This window comes from Heteronotia binoei, chromosome 4 (assembly GCF_032191835.1).
Source record: "Heteronotia binoei isolate CCM8104 ecotype False Entrance Well chromosome 4, APGP_CSIRO_Hbin_v1, whole genome shotgun sequence".
In the NCBI taxonomy this organism is placed as follows: Eukaryota; Metazoa; Chordata; class Lepidosauria; order Squamata; family Gekkonidae; genus Heteronotia; species Heteronotia binoei.
Genome location: NC_083226.1, coordinates 5,792,767 through 5,812,934, shown reverse-complemented (window position 1 = coordinate 5,812,934; position 20,168 = coordinate 5,792,767). Strand labels below are relative to the sequence as shown.

The following is a 20,168-nucleotide window of genomic DNA, read 5'->3' as shown; positions in this document are numbered from 1 at the left end:
AAGCACTTCCTTCTATCAGTTCTAACCCGACCGCTCAGCAATTTCATCGAATGTCCACGAGTTCTCCTATTGACCAGTCAGTCTTCATTGTGACTTTGTGCGCCATACAAATGTGGACATCCTTGACTTTCTTTCCTGCCCTGCTGTTGGCTAGTTCCATGGCCATACCTTTGGGTCCTTCCTGGCAACAGAAAAGGCCTGGCCAAAGCAAATGCAGTGAAACAGGCTTTTATCAAGCCGAGCCTGGATTGGAGCAATTCTGCGCAAGCTGAAGTTTCAGCTGGATACCCTAGTTAAAATGAATGATGGTATCATTGCAGTCCAAGTACCTATTGTGGGGAAAGGGCAACAAAGGCAATGGCCCCTTTAAAGCTAACTGACAGACACACAATTGCACAGTGTTTTCAGAATAAACGTGGAATAAAACGGCCACAATTTTTATTGGTTATAGGTGTAAGTAGAAGCATTGACACAGAATAAGTCCACGAGATCCGGTATCAACCGACCCCATCTGCCAGTCAGTGCACTCCATAGAATGGCCAGTTTCTGGATTCCACAAGGATGATTGCCACTAAGCGATCTCCCTTCCCACCTGAGTGTGAGGGTAACCCGTAGGCAGCCCCTGAGCTGGCATGCCCCTTGAAACCCTCACCCTGTGGTCCCTTGCAAGGATCTCCATATGCTGTGAAAATGGCATGCAGGCTGCTTTTCCAAACTAGACCCGGCACCATTCTAACACTGCCCCAAGGCTGTGACAATCCATGAAGCAGAAAACACAGAGAATAAGAACGCCACCCTGTGCTACCCCCTAATACATTCAACCAGCTAACTACCAGCAGGGCTACCAGTTAACCATACAAACTTTTTCAATCCAGCATTAACACCTAGGGAGGGCTGGGTGAGCAAGTGATCCCACACAGCCAGTTGAGGAGGGCCAGACAGCATGGGGTTCTTTAACCCCCACCCCCACCCCAGTCGTCCCTCCCATTCCCACTTCCTCAAGCCAAGTTCTGGTCCATCCATAGGCCTGCCATAGAGGAGAAGGGCCATGATTTCCCACTGTTGCCACCACCCAGTCCCTCAGCTGCCCTTACTGCCCATACCATCTCACTGGGCATCTCAATGCCCGCCGATCACCCTGCTAACTCCCCCCCCCCCATGTTGGACTGCAAACAGAGTTCATGGTGAGCCCCCCACTTTCCCTGTCTGAACTGAGCCAATGACTGCAGAGGGCTCTTGGGGCCCTATCAAGCTCTATTGCTGATGATGTTGCTTACTATGATGACAGTAGCTAAAGGTGCATCATTATACCAGGTGAGGCTGATTGGAGAAGGGCCAGTGCTGATCCCTGGGAAGGGATGGACCACTCTAGGATGAGGAAGGGTGAGCCTTGTGTGCAAGTTTGGAGGGGTAGACTGTGGTTGCCAACCTCCAGGTGACAGCTGGGGATCTCTGTTACAGTTGATCTCCAGATGACCAAGATCAGTTTCCCTGGAGAAAAAGGCTGCTTTGGAGGGTGGAGTCCAGGGCATTATACCCTGCTGAGGTCCCTCCCCCCCTCAAATCCTGCCCTCTCCAAGCTCCACCCCCCAAATCTCCAAACCCAGAGCTGGCAACCCGAGGTTCTCCTCCGTGCCACTTCTCCCTCCTTGCCACTGCCTCACCCACTTTGGCCTCCAGGTGATCTGCCTGCAGTTACACAAGTCTCTGTTGTCTCACTATTCAATGCACAACTTATTGGGCATCCGTTTGTAATAGCTTTTTTCTACAGCCAATGAGGAATCCCAGGAGTGCTTTGGTCTCTACGGTATTTCATTATGTTTGTATTTTTCTTTCTTTCCCACCCCAGGAATGGACTGGAAACCCTTCACCTTAGTGCCCCCCCCCCCTTTAAGTCAATCACAACAAATCCCTTTTTCTCTAATTATATGGTGCTCTCATTTGTATTTGGTTCCCTGCTGTTTTTCTCAGAAAACTTAACTGTGCCCTTTCTTCTGTCCCAGGCACATAGTTGTCTGTGGTCACATCACATTGGAAAGTGTCTCCAACTTCCTGAAGGACTTCCTACACAAGGACAGGGATGATGTCAACGTAGAGATCGTCTTTCTGCATAAGTAAGTAGCTGTTCAGATCAGAATATAAGAATGTAAGAAGAGCCCTGATGGATCAGTCCAGCCAGGACTTTTTTGGTAGCAGGAACTCCTTTGCATATTAGGCTACCCTTCTGATGTAGCCAGTCCTCCAAGAGCGTACAGTAGGCAGTGTAAGAAGAGCCCTGTAAGCTCTCAGAGGATTGGCTACATTGGAAGGGGGTGTAGCCTAATATGCAAAGGAGTTCCTGCTACAAAAACAGCCCTGAGTCCAGCAGTCCATCTCATCCAGCATTCTGTCTCATGCAAGGGCTGACCAGTTCCTCTGTATGGTCAACAAAAGAGCATAGAGGTTGAGGCCTTCTTAGGAACATCCAAAGAGCCCTGCTCAACCAGGCCATTGGTCCATCTTGTCCAACATCCTGTCTCATGCAGTGGCCAACCAGGTCCTCTGAAAGGCCAACAACAGGGCACAGAGGCCCAGGCCTTCCCTTGATATAAACACAAAAAGAGCCCTGCTGGATCATACCAGTGGTCCTTCTAGTCCAGCATCCTGTCTCATACAGTGGCCAATCGGTTCTTCTGGATGGTCAACAAAAGAGCATAGAGGTTGAGGTCTTCATAAGAACATCCAAAGAGCCTTGCTGAACCAGGCCATTGGTCCATCTAGTCCAGCATCCTGTCTCATGCAGGGGCCAACCATTTCCTCTGGAGTGCCAACAACATGACATAGAAGCTAAGGCATTCATAAGCATATAAGAAACACCCTGCTGGATCTGACCAGTGGTCCATGTAGTTCAGCATCTTTTCTCACATAGTGGCCAATCAGTTCCTCTGGTGGGCCAACAGCAGGGTGTAGAGGCTAAGGCCTTCATAAGAACATAAAAGCCCTTATGGATCAGACCAGTAGTCCATCTCGTTCAGCATCCTGTCTCACACAGTGGCTAACCAGTTCCCCTGGAAGTCCAACAACAGGACATTGAGGCTGAGACCTTCCCCAGATGTTACCTCCTCACACAGTCAACAAACTATAGTTCCCAGAATGCTATTATAGCGATTATAAACAGAAGTTGATTGCCTCTGAACATGGATGTTCCCTTTAGTCACCTAGGCTAGTAGCTATTGATAGACTCTGTCCTCCATGAAGCTGTCTGATCCCCTTTTAAAGAAGTGCCATTTTCTCATGGGACTGCTGTGTGAACATAAGGTGAGAATAGGGTTGGGCAGGGCTTTTTTGTAGCAGGAACTCCTTTGCATATTAGGCCACACCCCCTTGATGTAGCCAATCCTCTAAGAGCTTACAGGGCTCTTCGCACAGGGCCTATTGTAAGCTCCAGGACGATTGGCTACATAAGGGGTGTGTGGCCTAATATGTAAAGGAGTTCCTGCTACAAAAAAGCCCTGGGGGTGGGGCTGCACTGCTTTTCTTATCTGCTTGGGGGAAGGACAGCTTATGAAGGTAGAGAAAAGCAGTTTGAAAACCACTAGCCTACCTAGCAGAGCCTTCTCTGCTATCCTAAGATTAAAAACAAGCATTTTTTCCGCTCGTTAAAGGGAAAATCATCCAAATAATGAAACAAAACTCGCAGTGGATCCCAGTTAACTCTACAACCTGTTCTCCTACAAATCCCAAAGACTTGGAACCAAATGTCATTGACCGATTCCCCACTAGCCTTATGCCGCTCTCACTCTCCTCTTCTCTGCGGGGATTCGGTTGGATTTCACCCTGTCTGCCCCGGGGCTGCAACTAGCTCCGCCTCTTTTGCACAGCAAAAAAGGTCCTCTAAAAACCAGTTTCTGTTTGCTGCACGGAAAAGGTGAAGCTAGTTGCAGCCCCAGGGCAGATAGTGTGAAATCCGATGGAAGTCCCGCTGAGAAGAGGAGCATGAGAGCGGCATAAGACTACTGGGAAATAGGTCATTGTCTCTACTGCACAGACTGTAATCTTGAACCACAATCCGAAATCAGTTCTGGCCAATCACAGGGAGGTGCCCAATGCAGGAACTTCCATCTTCTGCACACGCAGGAGACATTCCAAGATCCGACTGCCTTAATGGTTGCTGGAGCAAGTCAGGGGCAATTGATAATTTAGGTGTGGGGACTTTAACTTTGGAACTGATTCGCACACATGTGGGCCTCGTAGTTTCTCTATACATAATGGCTCACCACCATACCTTGAGCGAAGCAAAAGATTTACAAAATAAATTTTTAAATTAAAATTTTTAAATAATTAAGGAACCTTAGAGCAGAGCATGACTCACGTGCCTAAATTATCTTTGCAAACGGAGGGAGAGGAGTCAGGCTTTTAGTGAATTCCTTGTCTGGACAAAATGCCTCTGAAGGACGCCATCTTGCTTTTCTCTTTTTTAAAAATGCTTCTTATTGAATGTGGAGAAATGAAATGAAAACACTGAACAAATCTCTCTTTTCCTGACATTGAATTTTGCTGATTTGGTGACCAGCCAGGAATATTTTTTTTTCCAGGGCTGGTAAAATTCTGGCCAGTGGGCAACCTTAAAGCACATAGGAAGAGGGAAGGAAAATAAATTAAAAAAAAACAACAACACCCTGAAACATAAAGAGCCTATAACTTCTTCAAAATTGCTTACCTCCATGACATAATTTTATTTTTACCATGTTTGAATTACAAAGGAAGAAAGAAAAAGATGGTGTGCACGGCTTGATTCTGTTGTGTTTTGTCTTTTCTTCCCCAATTTAGTATCTCCCCTAACCTTGAGTTGGAAGCTCTTTTTAAACGGCACTTCACTCAGGTGGAATTCTTTCAGGGCTCAGTTCTCAATCCGCATGACCTGGCGAGAGTAAAGGTAATGGCTTTCTCCCATGTTCTGCCCTATCGCTTGCTGCTCTACATTTAACCTGTGCTTAAAATTTGAAATGATTTTAATAAGCTGTCTTGTGTCTTGGGGAAACCTGGAAATTGTGGTTCTGTGAGGGAGGCTGGAGAGCTCTAGTGAAGAACTCCTCACCCAGTCAACAAACTTTAATGCTTTGTGGGAAGCCATGACAGTTAAACTGGTATAAAACTGATACAGGTTCACAGGGGTGGAATTCTAGCAGGAGCTCCTTTGCATATTAGGCCACACACACTTGATGTAGCCAATCCTCCAAGAGCTTACAAGGCTCTTTTTTTGTAAGCTCCTGGAGGATTGGCTACATCAGATATGTGTGGCATAATATGCAAAGGAGCTCCTGCTAGAATTCCAACCCTGCAGGTTCATACAGGAGATGTAAGCCCCAAACCTTCTTCTTGTTATTTAGGGTTGTCAGGTCTCTTTTGACAACTGGTGGGTCAGGGTGACCTAGCCTCAGATCGCAAAGCATGGAGACACACCATCCACCAGGCTGTCTCTTCCTTTGAGAACGCACGCATAGCTGGTCTTGAGGACAAAAGGAGACTGAGGAAGAATCGCACTGCTACAGCACCAACCCTAAATCAGACTTTTCCCTGCAGCCACTGTGGCCGGACCTGCCTGTCCCGCATTGGTCTTGTCAGCCACCAGCGAGCCTGCAGCAGACGTGGACTATTGCACCCTTCTTAAATCTTCGTTCGCGAAGCCAAGCCGAGAGAGAGAGGGTCAGGGGGCAATCCATCAGGAGCAGGAGGGAAGCCTGGGAAACAATGATGGCACTTCTGGTGTGACCCAGGAGTGATGTCAGCACATCACCAGCATCATGGCGATGCTCTGATAATTGGGCAAAATCTCTATGGTAAAGATGGCTTCTAACATAGAGTTTTTACCCAAAAACCAGAGCAATGCCACCCATGCAGTGATAAATCACAGGAGGAAATCATGAAATGAAACTGTACAGAAGCAAGAAGCTCACGGCACAATACTGCAAGTGGCATAAATCGTATTGAAAAATGTGCAATGAAACACTTAGGAAAAAGTTCTTGTCACACAATCATTCTATACTGTACATAGACAGCTGATTTCAGTGCTGACTCGAAACTGACACACCTTAGCGTAAAATGCAGTAGACCTTCATCAAAGCCCACGTTGGAGCTGTTAGAAGTAATGAAGAGCCATGCTCTGTCTTCTGTCGCTCACGCGGATTCAAAAAGAACTTGGTCCAGAAGTCCCAACAGAAAAGAAGCATGCTACGGCAGACCGGTAATCAGAGCCATTTCTCAAAGCTTCGTCGGGCATTTCCTTGCAATTGGGGCTATTTTGGAGAAAAACACACAGCTCTATTATCATAAATGTACTGTCACCCCACATTGGCCACAACAACATAGTTAAGGCTTACCCAGTGATGCAATCACAGATTCACTTCGAGTCATGCAGAAAATGCTGGCAGAGCCGGATTAACAATTAGGCCAAGTAGGCACTGGCCTATGGGTCCCCATGCCTTTAAGGGCTCTGGGTCAGCTCCCCCCCACACCGGTTTCTCCCTGCTTGCAGCCCTCCCAGCTGCATGCACAGCCAGCAACTGAGTAGCTCTTTGCCCAACTTGCCTGGTGCGGCTGCTGCTGGCGTTGTTGCCAAGTTTGCCTCTCTCTGCCTCTCCCCCACAGTTTAGTAAAAAGAGCTTTTAAGAAGGTCCCCGCAGGCTGCAGCGGGGGTCATAGGCGATGGAGCAGGAGCTCAGACTCTAAGATAATTTGCGAGGACCCCCCCTCCCCCCAAGATTTTGACTGCCTAGGGGCCTCCACAGGGTTTAATCCGGCACTGAATGCTGGTGTCTGGGAACACTCCGGGAGAGCATCCAAGATGTGCACAATCTAAAACAAGAGCAAGTGACAAGCGATGTCACCAGCTACAGCAGCCTAGGCCTTCGTCCCCTGCTGGGAAGTCCCCCCGCTGGCCAGATGAGGAGGGCAGAGCCCAGAGCGGGGGCTCACCTGCCCCCATTGAGGGACTGGCGACCCTATTATTGTTCCAATTTAAGAGTGCGGCATCAGAAGGATTACAGTAGATTAATTCCAAAAAAAAAAGGGGGGGGGGGAGGAAGACTGAAATGTGACTGTGCTGGATTGTAAAAAGGGGGTAATTGAGGGTAGATGTGGAAAGTGAACTTTAGGGTATAAATACCTTGGGGGGTGGAATCTCTCATCCCAAGCATACTTGAAAGGTGTAGAGATGAAGCAAGAGACAGTCACACCGACCTCATCTTTTCCTGCTGAGAAATGCCAAGATGACCACGTTCTAGAGAAGGTGGTAAAGTTGGGAAATGCTCTTCCGGATGTTGAACTGCTCCTGATGTCCACTGTCTCCTTTGGTGTCTCAGATAGAGTCAGCAGACGCGTGCCTAATCCTTGCCAACAAATACTGCCCGGACCCAGACGCAGAAGATGCCTCCAATATTATGAGGTACTTTTAAAAATTCCCATTTCACTTTATGAAGCTCAAAAACCATCGCTGCGTAAGGATCTTGTTTAAGATCAGTAGTGGATGCCGATGACAGTGGATGTTGGTGATATCTGCATTCAGATATCACATTGAAACAGATGCTTGTGGTGATGGACTAAATCCCAGCCTGTTGCCAAGTGTTCCCTCTTCCTTCCTGTGTTTGAAGACTGTCCTGATTTTGGAAGATTCCAGCATAACTCCATTTTGTTGAAGTATCTGAATCCAAGTGCCTGTAGGAATAGGAGTCTGTTTCCTCCTCATGACAATGAAGTTCCAAACCCTCACATGAATTTTGATCCTAGTTAGGGGAGAAACAAACTCCTATTGTTACAGAATTTGGTTGTCACAACAAATTGAAGACTGCAGACTTCTGAAACCAGGAAGCTAAGAGAGGCAGTTTTCTTACAAAGGAATTTTAAAGGGAGAGCGGAAAGAGAGATTGATGAATTGTAACTGGTAATGAAGCTCAAGTTAATGCATCCTCCTGGAGTGAATCAAGACCTAGGTTGCCTTTCTCCTTGCCAATGCTGATTTCTCCACATCTACTCCTCCTCTGCATATCACCCCTAATCCAAGCATCTCCAGTCCTCTGGGAGGTATGGGGAAGCTGTGACCATTTTCAAGAGCTATGGTAGCCTCCCTGTCTGCCCCTGGCAGCTGTCACCATACAAGTTGGGGTCCTCATGGTTTTCTTGCTATTCTGCTAATGACCACCCCCTCCAGCCTCTTAGAAGGTTCATGACACCCACTGAGGCAGCATCAGCCACACTGGTGGGGCTTCCTAAAATGGGTGCAGTCTGTTCACATGCTGGAAGAGCCTTCCTCAGTTCTAAAGTGCTAGATTTAAGAAGAAGAAGATGATATTGGATTTATATCCCGCCCTCCACTCCGAAGAGTCTCAGGGCGGCTCACAATCTCCTTTACCTTCCTCCCCCACAACAGACACCCTGTGAGGTGGGTGGAGCTGAGAGAGCTCTCACAGCAGCTGCCCTTTCAAGGACAACCTCTGCCAGAGCTATGGCTGACCCAAGGCCATTCCAGCAGGTGCAAGTGGAGGAGTGGGGAATCAAACCCAGTTCTCCCAGATAAGAGTCCACGCACTTAACCACTACACCAAACTTGACTCAAAGTGAAGACGATGAATACACTTCATCTCAATGGGAGAAAGGTAGCCAAAACACTAACGTGTGCGTATAAGACAAGTTTTCCTTTTATATGCATTTTGCTCATACACCTCTGAGTTAATGGGACCAGTCTGCCCTTTTTGGAAACTAAAATGTCAGAGATAAGAACACAAGAGAAACCATAGTTGGATCCTGCCAAAGGCCCATCCAGTCCAACACTCTGTGTCACACAGTGGCCAAAAAAACCACCAGGTACCATCAGGAGGTCCACTAGTGGGGCCAGGGCACTAGAAGCCCTCCCACCAAGCACCAGGAATACGGAGCATCAACGCCTCAGATAGAGTGTTCCGTCTATATCTTGTGGCTAACAGCCATTGAGGGACTGCTGCTCTGTATGTTTATCCAGCCTCGTATAATAATAATAATAATAATAATAATAATAATAATAATAATAATAATAAAATTTTATTTATACCCCGCCCTCCCCACCGAGGCAGGCTCAGGGCGGCTGTCTGTGCTGCCACCACCTCCCTCTTCCATGGCAATGAATTCCAGGTGTTAATCACCCTTTGGGCGAAGGACTTCCTTTTATCTGTTCTAACCCAACTGCTCAGCAACTGAGTGCCTACGAGTCCTCATACTGTGAGAAAGGGAGAAAAGTCCTTCTTTCTCCATCTTCTCTGTCCTGTGCATAATCTTTTAAACCTCTGTCGTGTCACCCCTCAGTCAATGTTTCTCCAAGCTGAAGAGATCTATTAAAGCACAAGTGAACGCAGTGAACTGACTTGTGTTCTGAACCAACTTTATTGGGAGTGGCAAATCTATGCGTCCTGCCAAACGGAACAGGGGAAGTGGTATAAATGAAAGGAGCATTTTAAGGGGAGGCGGTCCTGTATTTGCACCAAATGCCATTTTGAGTGAAGGAGCAGTGCCATGAACCTCTGGCAGGAGATACTGCAGTGCAGCTTCCATTTTTGGGGATGGGGTTGCGCCTTTCTCCTGGCTGTGGCCCATGGGAGGTCAGGAAAACTTCATCTGGCAACAACTCCCCTTCCCTTCATTCCACAAGACTGCCGAAAACAAACTGGGGAGCCGTTTGTGGCCATCGATGACTTTTGGGGGTATCTCCTGCCAGGAGCCATATGTCTGCATTGCTGTTGAGAGGCTCCCCCTTGTGGCCATGCCTCCTGCTGCACTTCTGCAAGTGTGTGGATGATCTATTGCAGCTTTGCAGTTCAGAGCTATTGTTGTCCAGGGATGGCAGTTTTCTCCCCTGCCCCTCTCCGTTGTTACATTTCAGATAGCTAGACCAAATAGCAGTGGTGAGTTCCCAGAGATCAGACTTAGTGTGTTCAGAATTTGAGTTTAATAAATGGTCTGTTCAAGTGTTTTTGAAGAGCAAGGGTACAAAGAAAAGGTGAAAACATGCATCCTCTTCTCCAACTCTAGGCACTTCCTGAATGATGCTTATATAGGACAGGCTAGCTTTATTTAAAGTTGCAGTAATTTAAAGTTCAGTATTACCTTAATTCTCATGGTTTCTCTCTATTTTCCCTTGCCATGACGATGATAATGATGATATTGGATTTATATCCAGCCCTCCACTCCGAATCTCAGAGTGGCTCACAATCTCCTTTACCTTCCTCCCCCACAACAGACACCCTGTGAGGTGGGTGGGGCTGAGAGAGCTCTCACAGGAGCTGCCCTTCCAAGGACAACTCTGTGAGAGCTATGGCTGGCCCAAGCTCATCCCAGCAGGTGCATGTGGAGGAGAGGGGAATCAAACCTGGTTCTCCCTGATAAGAGTCTGCACACTTAACCACTACACCAAACCATGTGGACAAGTGGCAACCCCTAGGTAAGCATCCAAGGAGCTAAAGATTAAGAGAGCTTCTTCCTTGTATCCTGAATTTAAATGACCTCTGCTCCACATATGTAATACTGACCCCTTCAGCTGATGTAGTATAATTGTCAGAGTTCATAGACACAGAATTGCTACCAGTATGATTTCCACTGTGCAGTCTCCCGCTAATCCAGGAGACCTGGCAGCCCGAGCCCCCACTGTTTTCCTTTCCCTCCTGGCTTGGAGATTTTGCCAGTAGCTGGAACAATCATCAGAGGATGCTGTCAAGTCACAAAACCTTTAATTCCGTTTGTCTGTGTCCTTTGCAAAGTTTATATCTCTGCTACATGACATTACATTTTATGACACACGTGGCCCGGCCCAACAAGGTCTCCAGCCCTCGTAACAAATGAGTTTGACTCCCCTGATCTAGATCCTCTGAGGGGGCACAATTTGGCATTACACCAATGTCATGACGTCACTTCTGGTTCACAAAGGAAGTGATGTCGCAGCATTGGCATGACGCCAATTAATTCGGTCCCCAGACCTCCAAGCCAGCATGGGGGTGGCAACCTTCGCTCGAAAGGGTCAAGAGAGCAGCCACATGGCATTCTCTGCTGCTGCGCTCTGTGGTGAGATTGTGGAAGGAAAGGAAAGGTCCCCTGTGCAAGCGCCAGTCATTTCTGACTCTGGGGTGACGTTGCTTGCACAACGTTTTCATGGCAGACTTTTTATGGGGTGGTTTGCCATTGCCTTCCCCAGTCATTTATGCTTTCCCCCCAGCAAGCTGGGGACTCCTTTGACCGACCTCGGAAGGATGGAAGGCTGAGTCAACCTCCAGCCGGCTACCTGAAAACCCAGCTTCCACCGGGATCGAACTCAGGTCATGAGCAGAGCTTAGGACTGCAGCTTTAACACTGTTTGTGGAGGAGGCCCCAAAACATTGGATTTGAAACCTACATTTTAATCTGCTGCTGAGAGAAAACCTGCTTTGATTTTTAATTACATAAAGAGATTAAAGAGAAAATCAGATGCAAATTTGTAAGCTTTTAAATAGATTCTACATTGTTAATTAAAAATAGGGGCAAACAGAATTATCTCGTGTTCTTGCAGAACAAACAAGTTGATTAAATGAAATTGAATGCTTCATTAAACGCTTCGCCTGGGAAAAAAAATAAAAAAGAGAATTAGATTAGGATAAAGATATTCACAAAAATCATCTTGCTTGCCATAGCAAGCTATGCATGGTCATGTTTGACTGTGGAATATACAAGAAATATTTTTCCCTCCTCCCTCAGTCCCAATCAGGGAACCTTCATTTGCAGGACTGCTGCTGAACTATTTCCCTGCAAGGAGGCTTGGGGGTGGGGGGTGGGGGGGGATAGTATGCAAGAGAGGAAGGAAAGTCAGAGGGAAGAATGTGAAGAATCGCATTGCGAAAATTTTTTTGACTCCACTTTGACATCTATCTAGGGCATTATTGGTTCTGCATTGTTGTAAATGCTTCACCTGGAAAAAAAAAATAAAAGGAGAATTAGATTGGGATAAAGATATTCACAAATTACATCTTGCTTGTCAAAGCAAGCTATGCAAATTCATGGCTTGCTTGTTTTCCTAGAAATTCAGATCACTTAAGACTCCTCCTTCTTTCCAACCAATGGATAGAATCCATCCACCTTCATTGCCAGCAAGATAAGCTTTTGCCAAAGCTTTTTTTTTTTTTGGTAGAAAACTCAGCAGGGACTCATTTGCATATTGGGCCACACCCCCTGATGTCATCATTGTTTTGCACAGGGCTTTATTGGTAGAAAAAGCCTAGCAGGAACTCATTTGCATATTTTAACTACTATTTTTAACAAGCTGGAACTGCATTCCTGCTCAAGAAAGGCCCTGGCTTTCACTTTCCTTTCATAAGAACATAAGAGAAGCCATGTTGGATCAGGCCAGTGGCCCATCCAGTCCAACACTCTGTGTCACACAGTGGCCAATTTTTTTTATACACACACACACTGTGGCTAATAGACACTGATGGACCTCTGCTCCATATTTTTATCTAACCCCCTCTTGAAGCTGACTGTGCTTGTACCACCACCTCCTGTGGCAGTGAGTTCCACATGGGAATTCCTCTTGGGATATTTGTCGTCATATAGACAGTAAGAGACCACAAACCTGACAATGGCAAGGGATGTCCTGGTGACGCTGCCTGTCCCAAACCCATGCTCAGTGGAGTGGTGAGAGAAGGAAAAGGGGATGAAACAGCACATGGAAGTCACTTCGGAACTGAAATTCCTAAACCATGATGGTTTAGGAATTTCAAAAAAAAAACTATGTAATGGCATCACTTCCTGTTTCAGAAGAGATGGTGAATGTCAAGAAGTTCCTAACCCTCCATGCTCCCAAGGACTGCCGTCTGAAGACTGGCATCCCTGCATTGCATACAGTCTCATCAGTCAAGAAGGAGATCCTTCCTTCCTTCCTTCCTTCCTTCCTTCCTTCCTTCCTTCCTTCCTTCCTTCCTTCCTTCCTTCCTTCCTTCCTTCCTTCCTTCCTTCCTTCCTTCCTTCCCTCCTTCCCTCCTTCCCTCCTTCCTTCCTTCCCTCCTTCCCTCCTTCCTTCCTTCCTTCCTTCCTTCCTTCCTTCCTTCCTTCCTTCCTTCCTTCCTTCCTTCCTTCCCTCCTTCCCTCCTTCCTTCCTTCCTTCCTTCCTTCCTTCCTTCCTTCCTTCCTTCCTTCCTTCCTTCCTTCCTTCCTTCCTTCCTTCCTTCCTTCCTTCCCTCCCTCCCTCCCTCCCTCCCTCCCTCCCTCCTTCCTTCCTTCCTTCCTTCCTTCCTTCCTTCCTTCCTTCCTTCCTTCCTTCCTTCCTTTCGCTAGTGCAATTGGCATAGTGCCAGCGGAATGTGTGTCCGCACAGGCAGTGCACTCGGCAGGCATGCCGCTGCATTTTGCACCAGCTGGTGTTTCTGGATCAGCTTGCAAGGGCAAGTCCATGTAAACTGAGTTACAGTAATCAAGCCTGGAGAGGGAGGCATCCAGGATTACCCCCAGGATCCTCACCACCTGTGCTGGCACAAGTGAATGATAGATTGATTGATTGATTTTATTCCATTTATATCCCACCCTCCCTGTGAAACCAGGCTCAGAATGCACCACCCAAGGTGGCTACTGATTCCCGTTTCAACTTGTCCCCCCAATTTAGGTACAGGACCTCTGTCTTCATCGGATTAAGTTTCAACCAGCTCTGCTGTAGCGATCCAGCCATGGCCCCCAATGCCAATAGAATCATTGAATCACAGAGTTGGAAGGGACCTCCCGGGTCACCTAGTCCAACACCCTGCACAATGCAGGAAACTCACAAACCCCTTCCCCTAAATTCACAGGATCTTTATCGCTGTCAGATGGCCATCTAGCCTCTGTTGAAAAACCTCCAAGGAAGGAGAGCCCACCACCTCCCGAGAAAGCCTGTTTCACTGAGGAACCACTCTAACCGTCAGGAAGTTCTTAAAGTTGAGCCGAAAGCTCTTTCGATTTAATTTCAACCCATTGGGTCTGGTCCTACCTTCTGGGGCCACAGAAAACAATTCCACACCATCCTCTATATGACAGCCCTTCAAGTACTTGAAGATGGTGATCATGTCACCTCTCAGCCGCCTCCTCTCCAGGCTAAACATCCCCAGCTCCTTCAACCTTTCCTCATAGGACTTGGTCTCCAGACCCCTCATGAATTCTGAAATTTCTGACATTGTACCATGGACCAAATTGGGGCTGCTCTGCCATGCACCCAGAGGGGAAGGAGGAAGGAGATTGTAAGCCACTCTGAGACCCCTTCAGGTAGTGAAGGGCAGGGTATAAATCCAATCTCCTCATCCTCCCCCTCCTGCTCTTTCAGATAGCGGTAAGGTACAGAATTGCACTTACAGCACTTTAGTCGAACAACTGTCATTGTTGCTTTCTTGCCTTTCTTTTCAGAGTAATTTCCATCAAGAATTACCATCCAAAAATAAGAATAATCACCCAGATGCTGCAGTATCACAACAAGGTAAAAGAAACCCTCATTCACACACTGTCACTGGTTTTTTTTCATATCCTAATATATTTATATATAGGTGGAGATCTTCACTTGTGTGTGTGCTTCTTTTCCTGAGACCGTAAACAACCAGCCTACAGGGTTAAACAGATGGGGAGTTAACTTTTATGTATGGCTTGAATATAACATTGAAGAAATTCAGGTTGAAGGTACAAAGTTCCTTTTCAGTTGAACCATTGGACTGTTTCCCTGATCAGGCATCTGGGTTTCTTCATTACAATCTGACCTTTTTTTCCCATTCTGCACAAAGCTGCTCTTCCAAAGCTTCTCTCAGACCGATTCCCCACTAGCCTTATGCCGCTCTCACTCTCCTCTTCTCTGCGGGGCTTCCGTCGGATTTCACACAAGCTGCCCCGAGGCTGCAACTCGCTCTGCCTCTTTCGCACAGCAAGCAAGATCCTCTAAAGACCAGTTTCTGGTTTTTCTACTTGAAAGGGGCAGCTTGTGCGAAATCTGACGGAAGCCCCATGGAGAATAGGAGAGTGGGAGCAGGGTAAGGCTAGTGGGGAATCGGTCACAGTCAGCCACACTCCCAACTGAACTAACACTTCTTTTTAACTTTCTCTCACCAATATTCTATCAACTCTCATGGGCTGCTCTTACGGAGAAGGGGAGCCTAACCTGCCTTGCACACACTGCAAATGATGTTCTATGATTCTATGTTATATTGTTATATGTTATATTGAAATCAGGGCTTTCTTTGCAGCAGGAACTCCTTTGCATATTAGGCCACACATCTTGTGATGTAGCCAATCCTCCAAGAGCTCACAGGGCTCTTAGTACAAAAAAGGTAAAGGTAGTCTCCTCTGCAAGCACCAGTCATTTTCGACTCTGGGGTGATGTTGCTTTCACAACATTTTCACGGCGGACTTTTTACGGGGTGGTTTGCCATTGCCTTCCCCAGTCATCTAGACTTTCCCCCCCAGCAAGCTGGGTATTCATTTTACCGACCTCGGAAGGATGGAAGGCTGAGTCAGCCTGGAGCCGGCTACCTGAACCAGCTTCCACTGGGATCGAACTCAGGTCGTGAGCAGAGAGTTCCGACTGCAGTACTGCAGCTTTACCACTCTGCGCCATGGGGCTCTTTGCTCTTAGTACAGGGCCTACTGTAATCTCCAGGAGAATTGGCTACATCAGGAATGTGTGGCCTGATAAGCAGAGAAGTTCCTGGTACAAAAAAAGCCCTGGTATTTATTCACAGTCTCAGTGCAATCAATTGTATCCTTCAGTGGCTAATTACAGTAGCAGGAAAAACTGTGTTGTTTATATTTTCATTGCTGTTCCCCAGCATTCGGTGATATGCATTTAAAACACAGGCATGCATAAGAATGTATTCTTTGGAGATGAGGGAGGGAGGGAGGGAGTATGAGGGTATTCTGTCCTTTTTTGTAAACTCTGTAAAACAAAATTGTTCAGGAGAGCATTTTTATAAAGGAAACAGGACTACATCTTAACGAATTGACCTAGCAAAATGCACCGTGTTCCTACTGATGTAACATTATGTTCTGCATTGTTTAACACGGGTGGAATTCTAGCAGGAGCTCCTTTGCCTATTAGGCCACACACCCCTGATGTAGCCAATTCTCCAAGAGCTTACAAGGCTCTTTTTTGTAAGCTCTTGGAGGACTGGCTACATCAGGGTTGTGTGGCCTAATAGGCAAAGGAGCTCCTGCTAGAATTCCACCCCTGGTTTAACATTATATTTAAAACTTACACTTTGTTCAGATGCCAGCTGTAATTCTTAGTCCTATTGCATTGCTTAGTAGATATGCATCAATTGCCCTAATTTACACTGGGTAGTCTGCCTCAAGTCTGAGCGAGAGAGGCCGATGATAAAAATAATGCCTGTAAATGAATTAATTCGCTTCACAAAAGAGAAGCGCACTTTCTACTTCAAGAGGTTCAAGTTGAGGCACCAAAATGGTTCTTATGAGGTCCATCAGTGGCTATTAGCCACACCATATTGTTGGAACTCTCCGTCTGGGGCAGTGATGCTCTGTATTCTTGGTGCTTGGGAGGGGCAACACTGTGAGGACTAATAGTGTCCTGGCCCCACTGATGGACCTCCTGATGGTACCTGGTGGGTTTTTTGGCCACTGTGTGACACAGAGTGTCGGACTAGATGGGCCATTGGCCTGATCCAACATGTCTTCTCTTATATTCTTGTGTTTGAATGAAGGACGGATCACTTTGTCACGGATGCCTGCCCCCTGCTGGCCAAATATAGGTGCGCTTTTTGTTTGGTCCGAGGGGAGTCCTGTTACCATTGTTTTCCCTTCTGCAGGCCCACCTGCTCAATATCCCAAGCTGGAACTGGAAAGAAGGGGATGACGCAATATGCCTTGCGGAGCTGAAGCTGGGCTTCATCGCCCAGAGCTGCCTGGCCCCAGGCCTGTCCACCATGCTGGCCAACCTCTTCTCCATGAGGTCATTCATAAAGGTAACGTCTCCGCTCGTTAGGGGAATCTAGTAGGGGGATCCCGTTTGTCAGGAGGCTGAGCAGAGAGCGTGGCCTAAACTCGAAACAGAGGGGAATACATCAGCCCGGAGAGTTAAAACAGAAAACAACGTAGTCCGGGGGCAGGGGGCGAGGACCCCACAGCCTATTACAAATTGGGCCCTGATCCAGGTTCCTTCAAAATTTCATTTTTGTTTTCATTTGGCACGTCCACAGCTATTAAATACGTTCAATGTGCAAGCTTTTAACGTTCTAACTTCTTTCAGAGAAACCGTACATTTATCAATGTGGAAAACCTTTTCAGTAAAAAAAGAAAAGAAAAGAAAAAACTATTTCTGTCCAATCCACACGACATCCAAAAGCTGATAGAAAAATTATTGATAGCTTCTCTTCTATGCCTTTTTCTTTTTTTCCTTCCCGTCAAGTGACCAGTTGATTCCTCTCTGCAAAGATAAATAGGAGCCACATGTTTGTACTAAAGCCCAACCTGTCTGTGCCATTAATTAATTTCCCCTCAACCAATTAGGCCTCCAAGGTTTATATGGCAATAAAAATGATGATGATAATGATAACAATAACAACTATGGCCCAGTAATTCTTAAATAATCCTAACCAGGGCTTCTTTTGTAGCAGGAATTCCTTTGCATATTAGGCTCACACCTAGGGTTGCCAAGTCCAATTCAAGAAATATCTGGGGACTTTGGGGGTGGAGCCAGGAGACTTTGGGGGTGGAGCCAGGAGACATTGGGGTGGAGCTAAAAGCAAAGGTGTGACAAGCATAATTGAACTTCAAGGGAGTTCTGGCCCTCACATTTAAAGGGACTGCACATCTTTTTAAATGCCTTCCTTCCATAGGAAATAATGAAGGATAGGGGCACCTTCTTTTGGGGTTCCTAGAATTGGACCCCCTGGTCCAATCTTTTTGAAACTCGGGAGGTATTTTGGGGAGAGGCACTAGATGCTATACTGAAAATTTGGTGCCTCTATCTCAAAAAACAGCCCCCCCAGAGCCCCTGATACCTGCAGAACAATTCCCCATCATTCCCTATGGGAATTGTTCATGGAGGTGCATGATGGTTGTGGGGGCGGGGCTTCCCCCGCTGGCCAGCTGGCTGGGGGAGGGGGGAAGCCTGTAAAACCGGGGGATCCCCCTCTGGGACCTGGGGATTGGGAAGCCTACTCACACCCCTGATGTAGCCAGTCCTCCAAGAGCTTACAGTAGGCCCTGTAAGAGGAGCCCTGTAAGCTCTTGAAGGATTGGCTATGTAAGAGTGGTGTGGCTTTATATGCAAAGGAGTTCCTGCTACCAAAAAAGCCCTGATCCTAACCTTTTTAAAGAGTGCTTGCCTGTCTTTTTCTTTTCTTTTCTTATTTCCTCGTCCTCTTTCTTCTTCCCTCACTCATAGCCAACTTATGGTGACCTTATACGGTTTTCAAGCCCAAGAATACCAAGTTCGCTACACAGAGGCCATGCCAAACCACCTCTGAATGTCTCTTGCCTTGAAAACTCTACCAGGGGTCCCTGTAGGCCAACTGCAATGTGATGACCCTTTTCACCACTGCTCTTAACCCTTTCTTCCCCGGGAAAGCTAATCTCCTGGGGCGAGACAGCATGTCCCCTGACCTCAGCTGTCTTGGTGGCGCATTCCTTGATTCCCCTTTTTTGACTGCAGTAATGCCACAAAGTGATCCAGCATGCGAGAAAGAGCATGCAGGCTGCCATAGGAGTTGTTCTGTCAACAGATGAAAGTTTCCAAACAGAAGCAGCGTTCTTTCTGCCATTCTCTTTGACCTCAGAAGCTGCTAATGTGTAAAGTTTGTAAGCATCTCAGAACCGTTGGGTTGGCATCGAAAGGGTGCGGACGGGGAATTTTTTTCTTTGACACAACCATATTTCTCAGTTGATCCTGGACTGTGTATAAAATGCTCTGGGCAAATAATATTAGGGGAAAGACACATGTTTAGAAGGTTGCCAGCAAAAATCTTAGCGGAAGCCTTGTCATTTTCAAAGAATAGATTGAAGCCGAAAGTTTCCTTATTCTCCCTTGCCTGATTACAGAGCAGCAGAATACATCATAAATATTTGGTCAATCAAGGACAAGTGTACATGATTACATGTGACGGAGCACACGTTTAACTGATTATACTTTAACATTGCAGCCGAATTATTTGTGTAAACTCTTTGCCCGACATAAGCAGTAAAACAAACTTGGAAGATTCAAAATGTTATTTTGCAGGCTGATATTTCCCTTTTGCTTTCATAACGACTTTCTTCATATGGAAACTCTTATTTTCACATCAAATCAGACACAGGGCAAATAAATTCAGCCCTAGTGCATAATGCACAATTGTCCATGATTTGAACAATTGCTGAAAGTGCTTTTAAAAAGGTAATGAGGATTTCAAAGAGCATAAGCAAAAAAATCCCTTCAGGTTGTCGCATTACACAACTTACTGAGAGAAAATGGCCTCGGGTTAGCCATAACTATTGCAGGAGTTGTCCTTGAAAGTGTAGCTGCTGTGAGAGCCCTCTCAGCCCCACCCACCTCACAGGGTGTCTGTTGTGGGGGGAGAAGAAGCCACTCTGAGTCTCTGATTCAGAGAGAAGGCAGGGTATAAATCTGCAGTCTTCTTCTTCTTCTCAGCAGCTGTCCTTTCAAGGACAACTTCTGTGAGAGCTCGGGCTAACCCAAGGCCATTCCAGCAGCTGCAAGTGGAGGAGTGGGGAATCAAACCTGGTTCTCCCAGATAAGAGTCCACGCAGTTAACCACTACCCCAAACTGGCTCTCTTAGAACCCACTTGCTTGTTTCTTTGGCAGCCCACAGTATCTGTAAATCTCTCATCCAAGACTACATTTCATATGACTCAACTTTCCATCTGTCAGCTCTCTTCACTGTCCGACTTTCACACCTGTACATCATAATGGGGAATATTATGGTGTGAATTATCTTGGTTTTAGTCACCAGCCACACACCTTTACCCTTAAGGATCTTTTCTAATGCCTTTATGGCTATAGATCCAAGCGGGCAACCGTGTTGGTCTGAAGCAGTTGAACAAAGCAGGAGTCAAGTCACACCTTTAAGACCAACCAGGTTTTATTTAGAACATAAGCTTTCATGTACTCTCTAAGCACAAGAAAGCTTACGTTCTAAATAAAACTTGGTTGGTCTTAAAGGTGCGACTTGACTCCTCCTTC

General features: G+C 46.7%; 1 protein-coding gene across 10 annotated transcripts in view; it reads left to right on the top strand.

Annotated features, from left to right (window-relative positions):
* KCNMA1 (potassium calcium-activated channel subfamily M alpha 1) overlaps positions 1 to 20,168 on the top strand; it is an 866,219-nt gene that overhangs the window by 583,746 nt on the left and 262,305 nt on the right. For all 10 annotated transcript variants that reach the window (XR_009555312.1, XM_060236723.1, XM_060236715.1 and 7 more), the window contains exons 10-14: positions 2,004 to 2,114; positions 4,810 to 4,915; positions 7,341 to 7,423; positions 14,395 to 14,464; positions 16,797 to 16,952. Coding sequence is in view for 9 of the 10 variants with exons in the window: in XM_060236723.1 (XP_060092706.1) it covers positions 2,004 to 2,114; positions 4,810 to 4,915; positions 7,341 to 7,423; positions 14,395 to 14,464; positions 16,797 to 16,952 (526 nt within the window). In the remaining variant the exon portion in view is untranslated. The remainder of the gene's footprint in view (positions 1 to 2,003; positions 2,115 to 4,809; positions 4,916 to 7,340; positions 7,424 to 14,394; positions 14,465 to 16,796; positions 16,953 to 20,168) is intronic.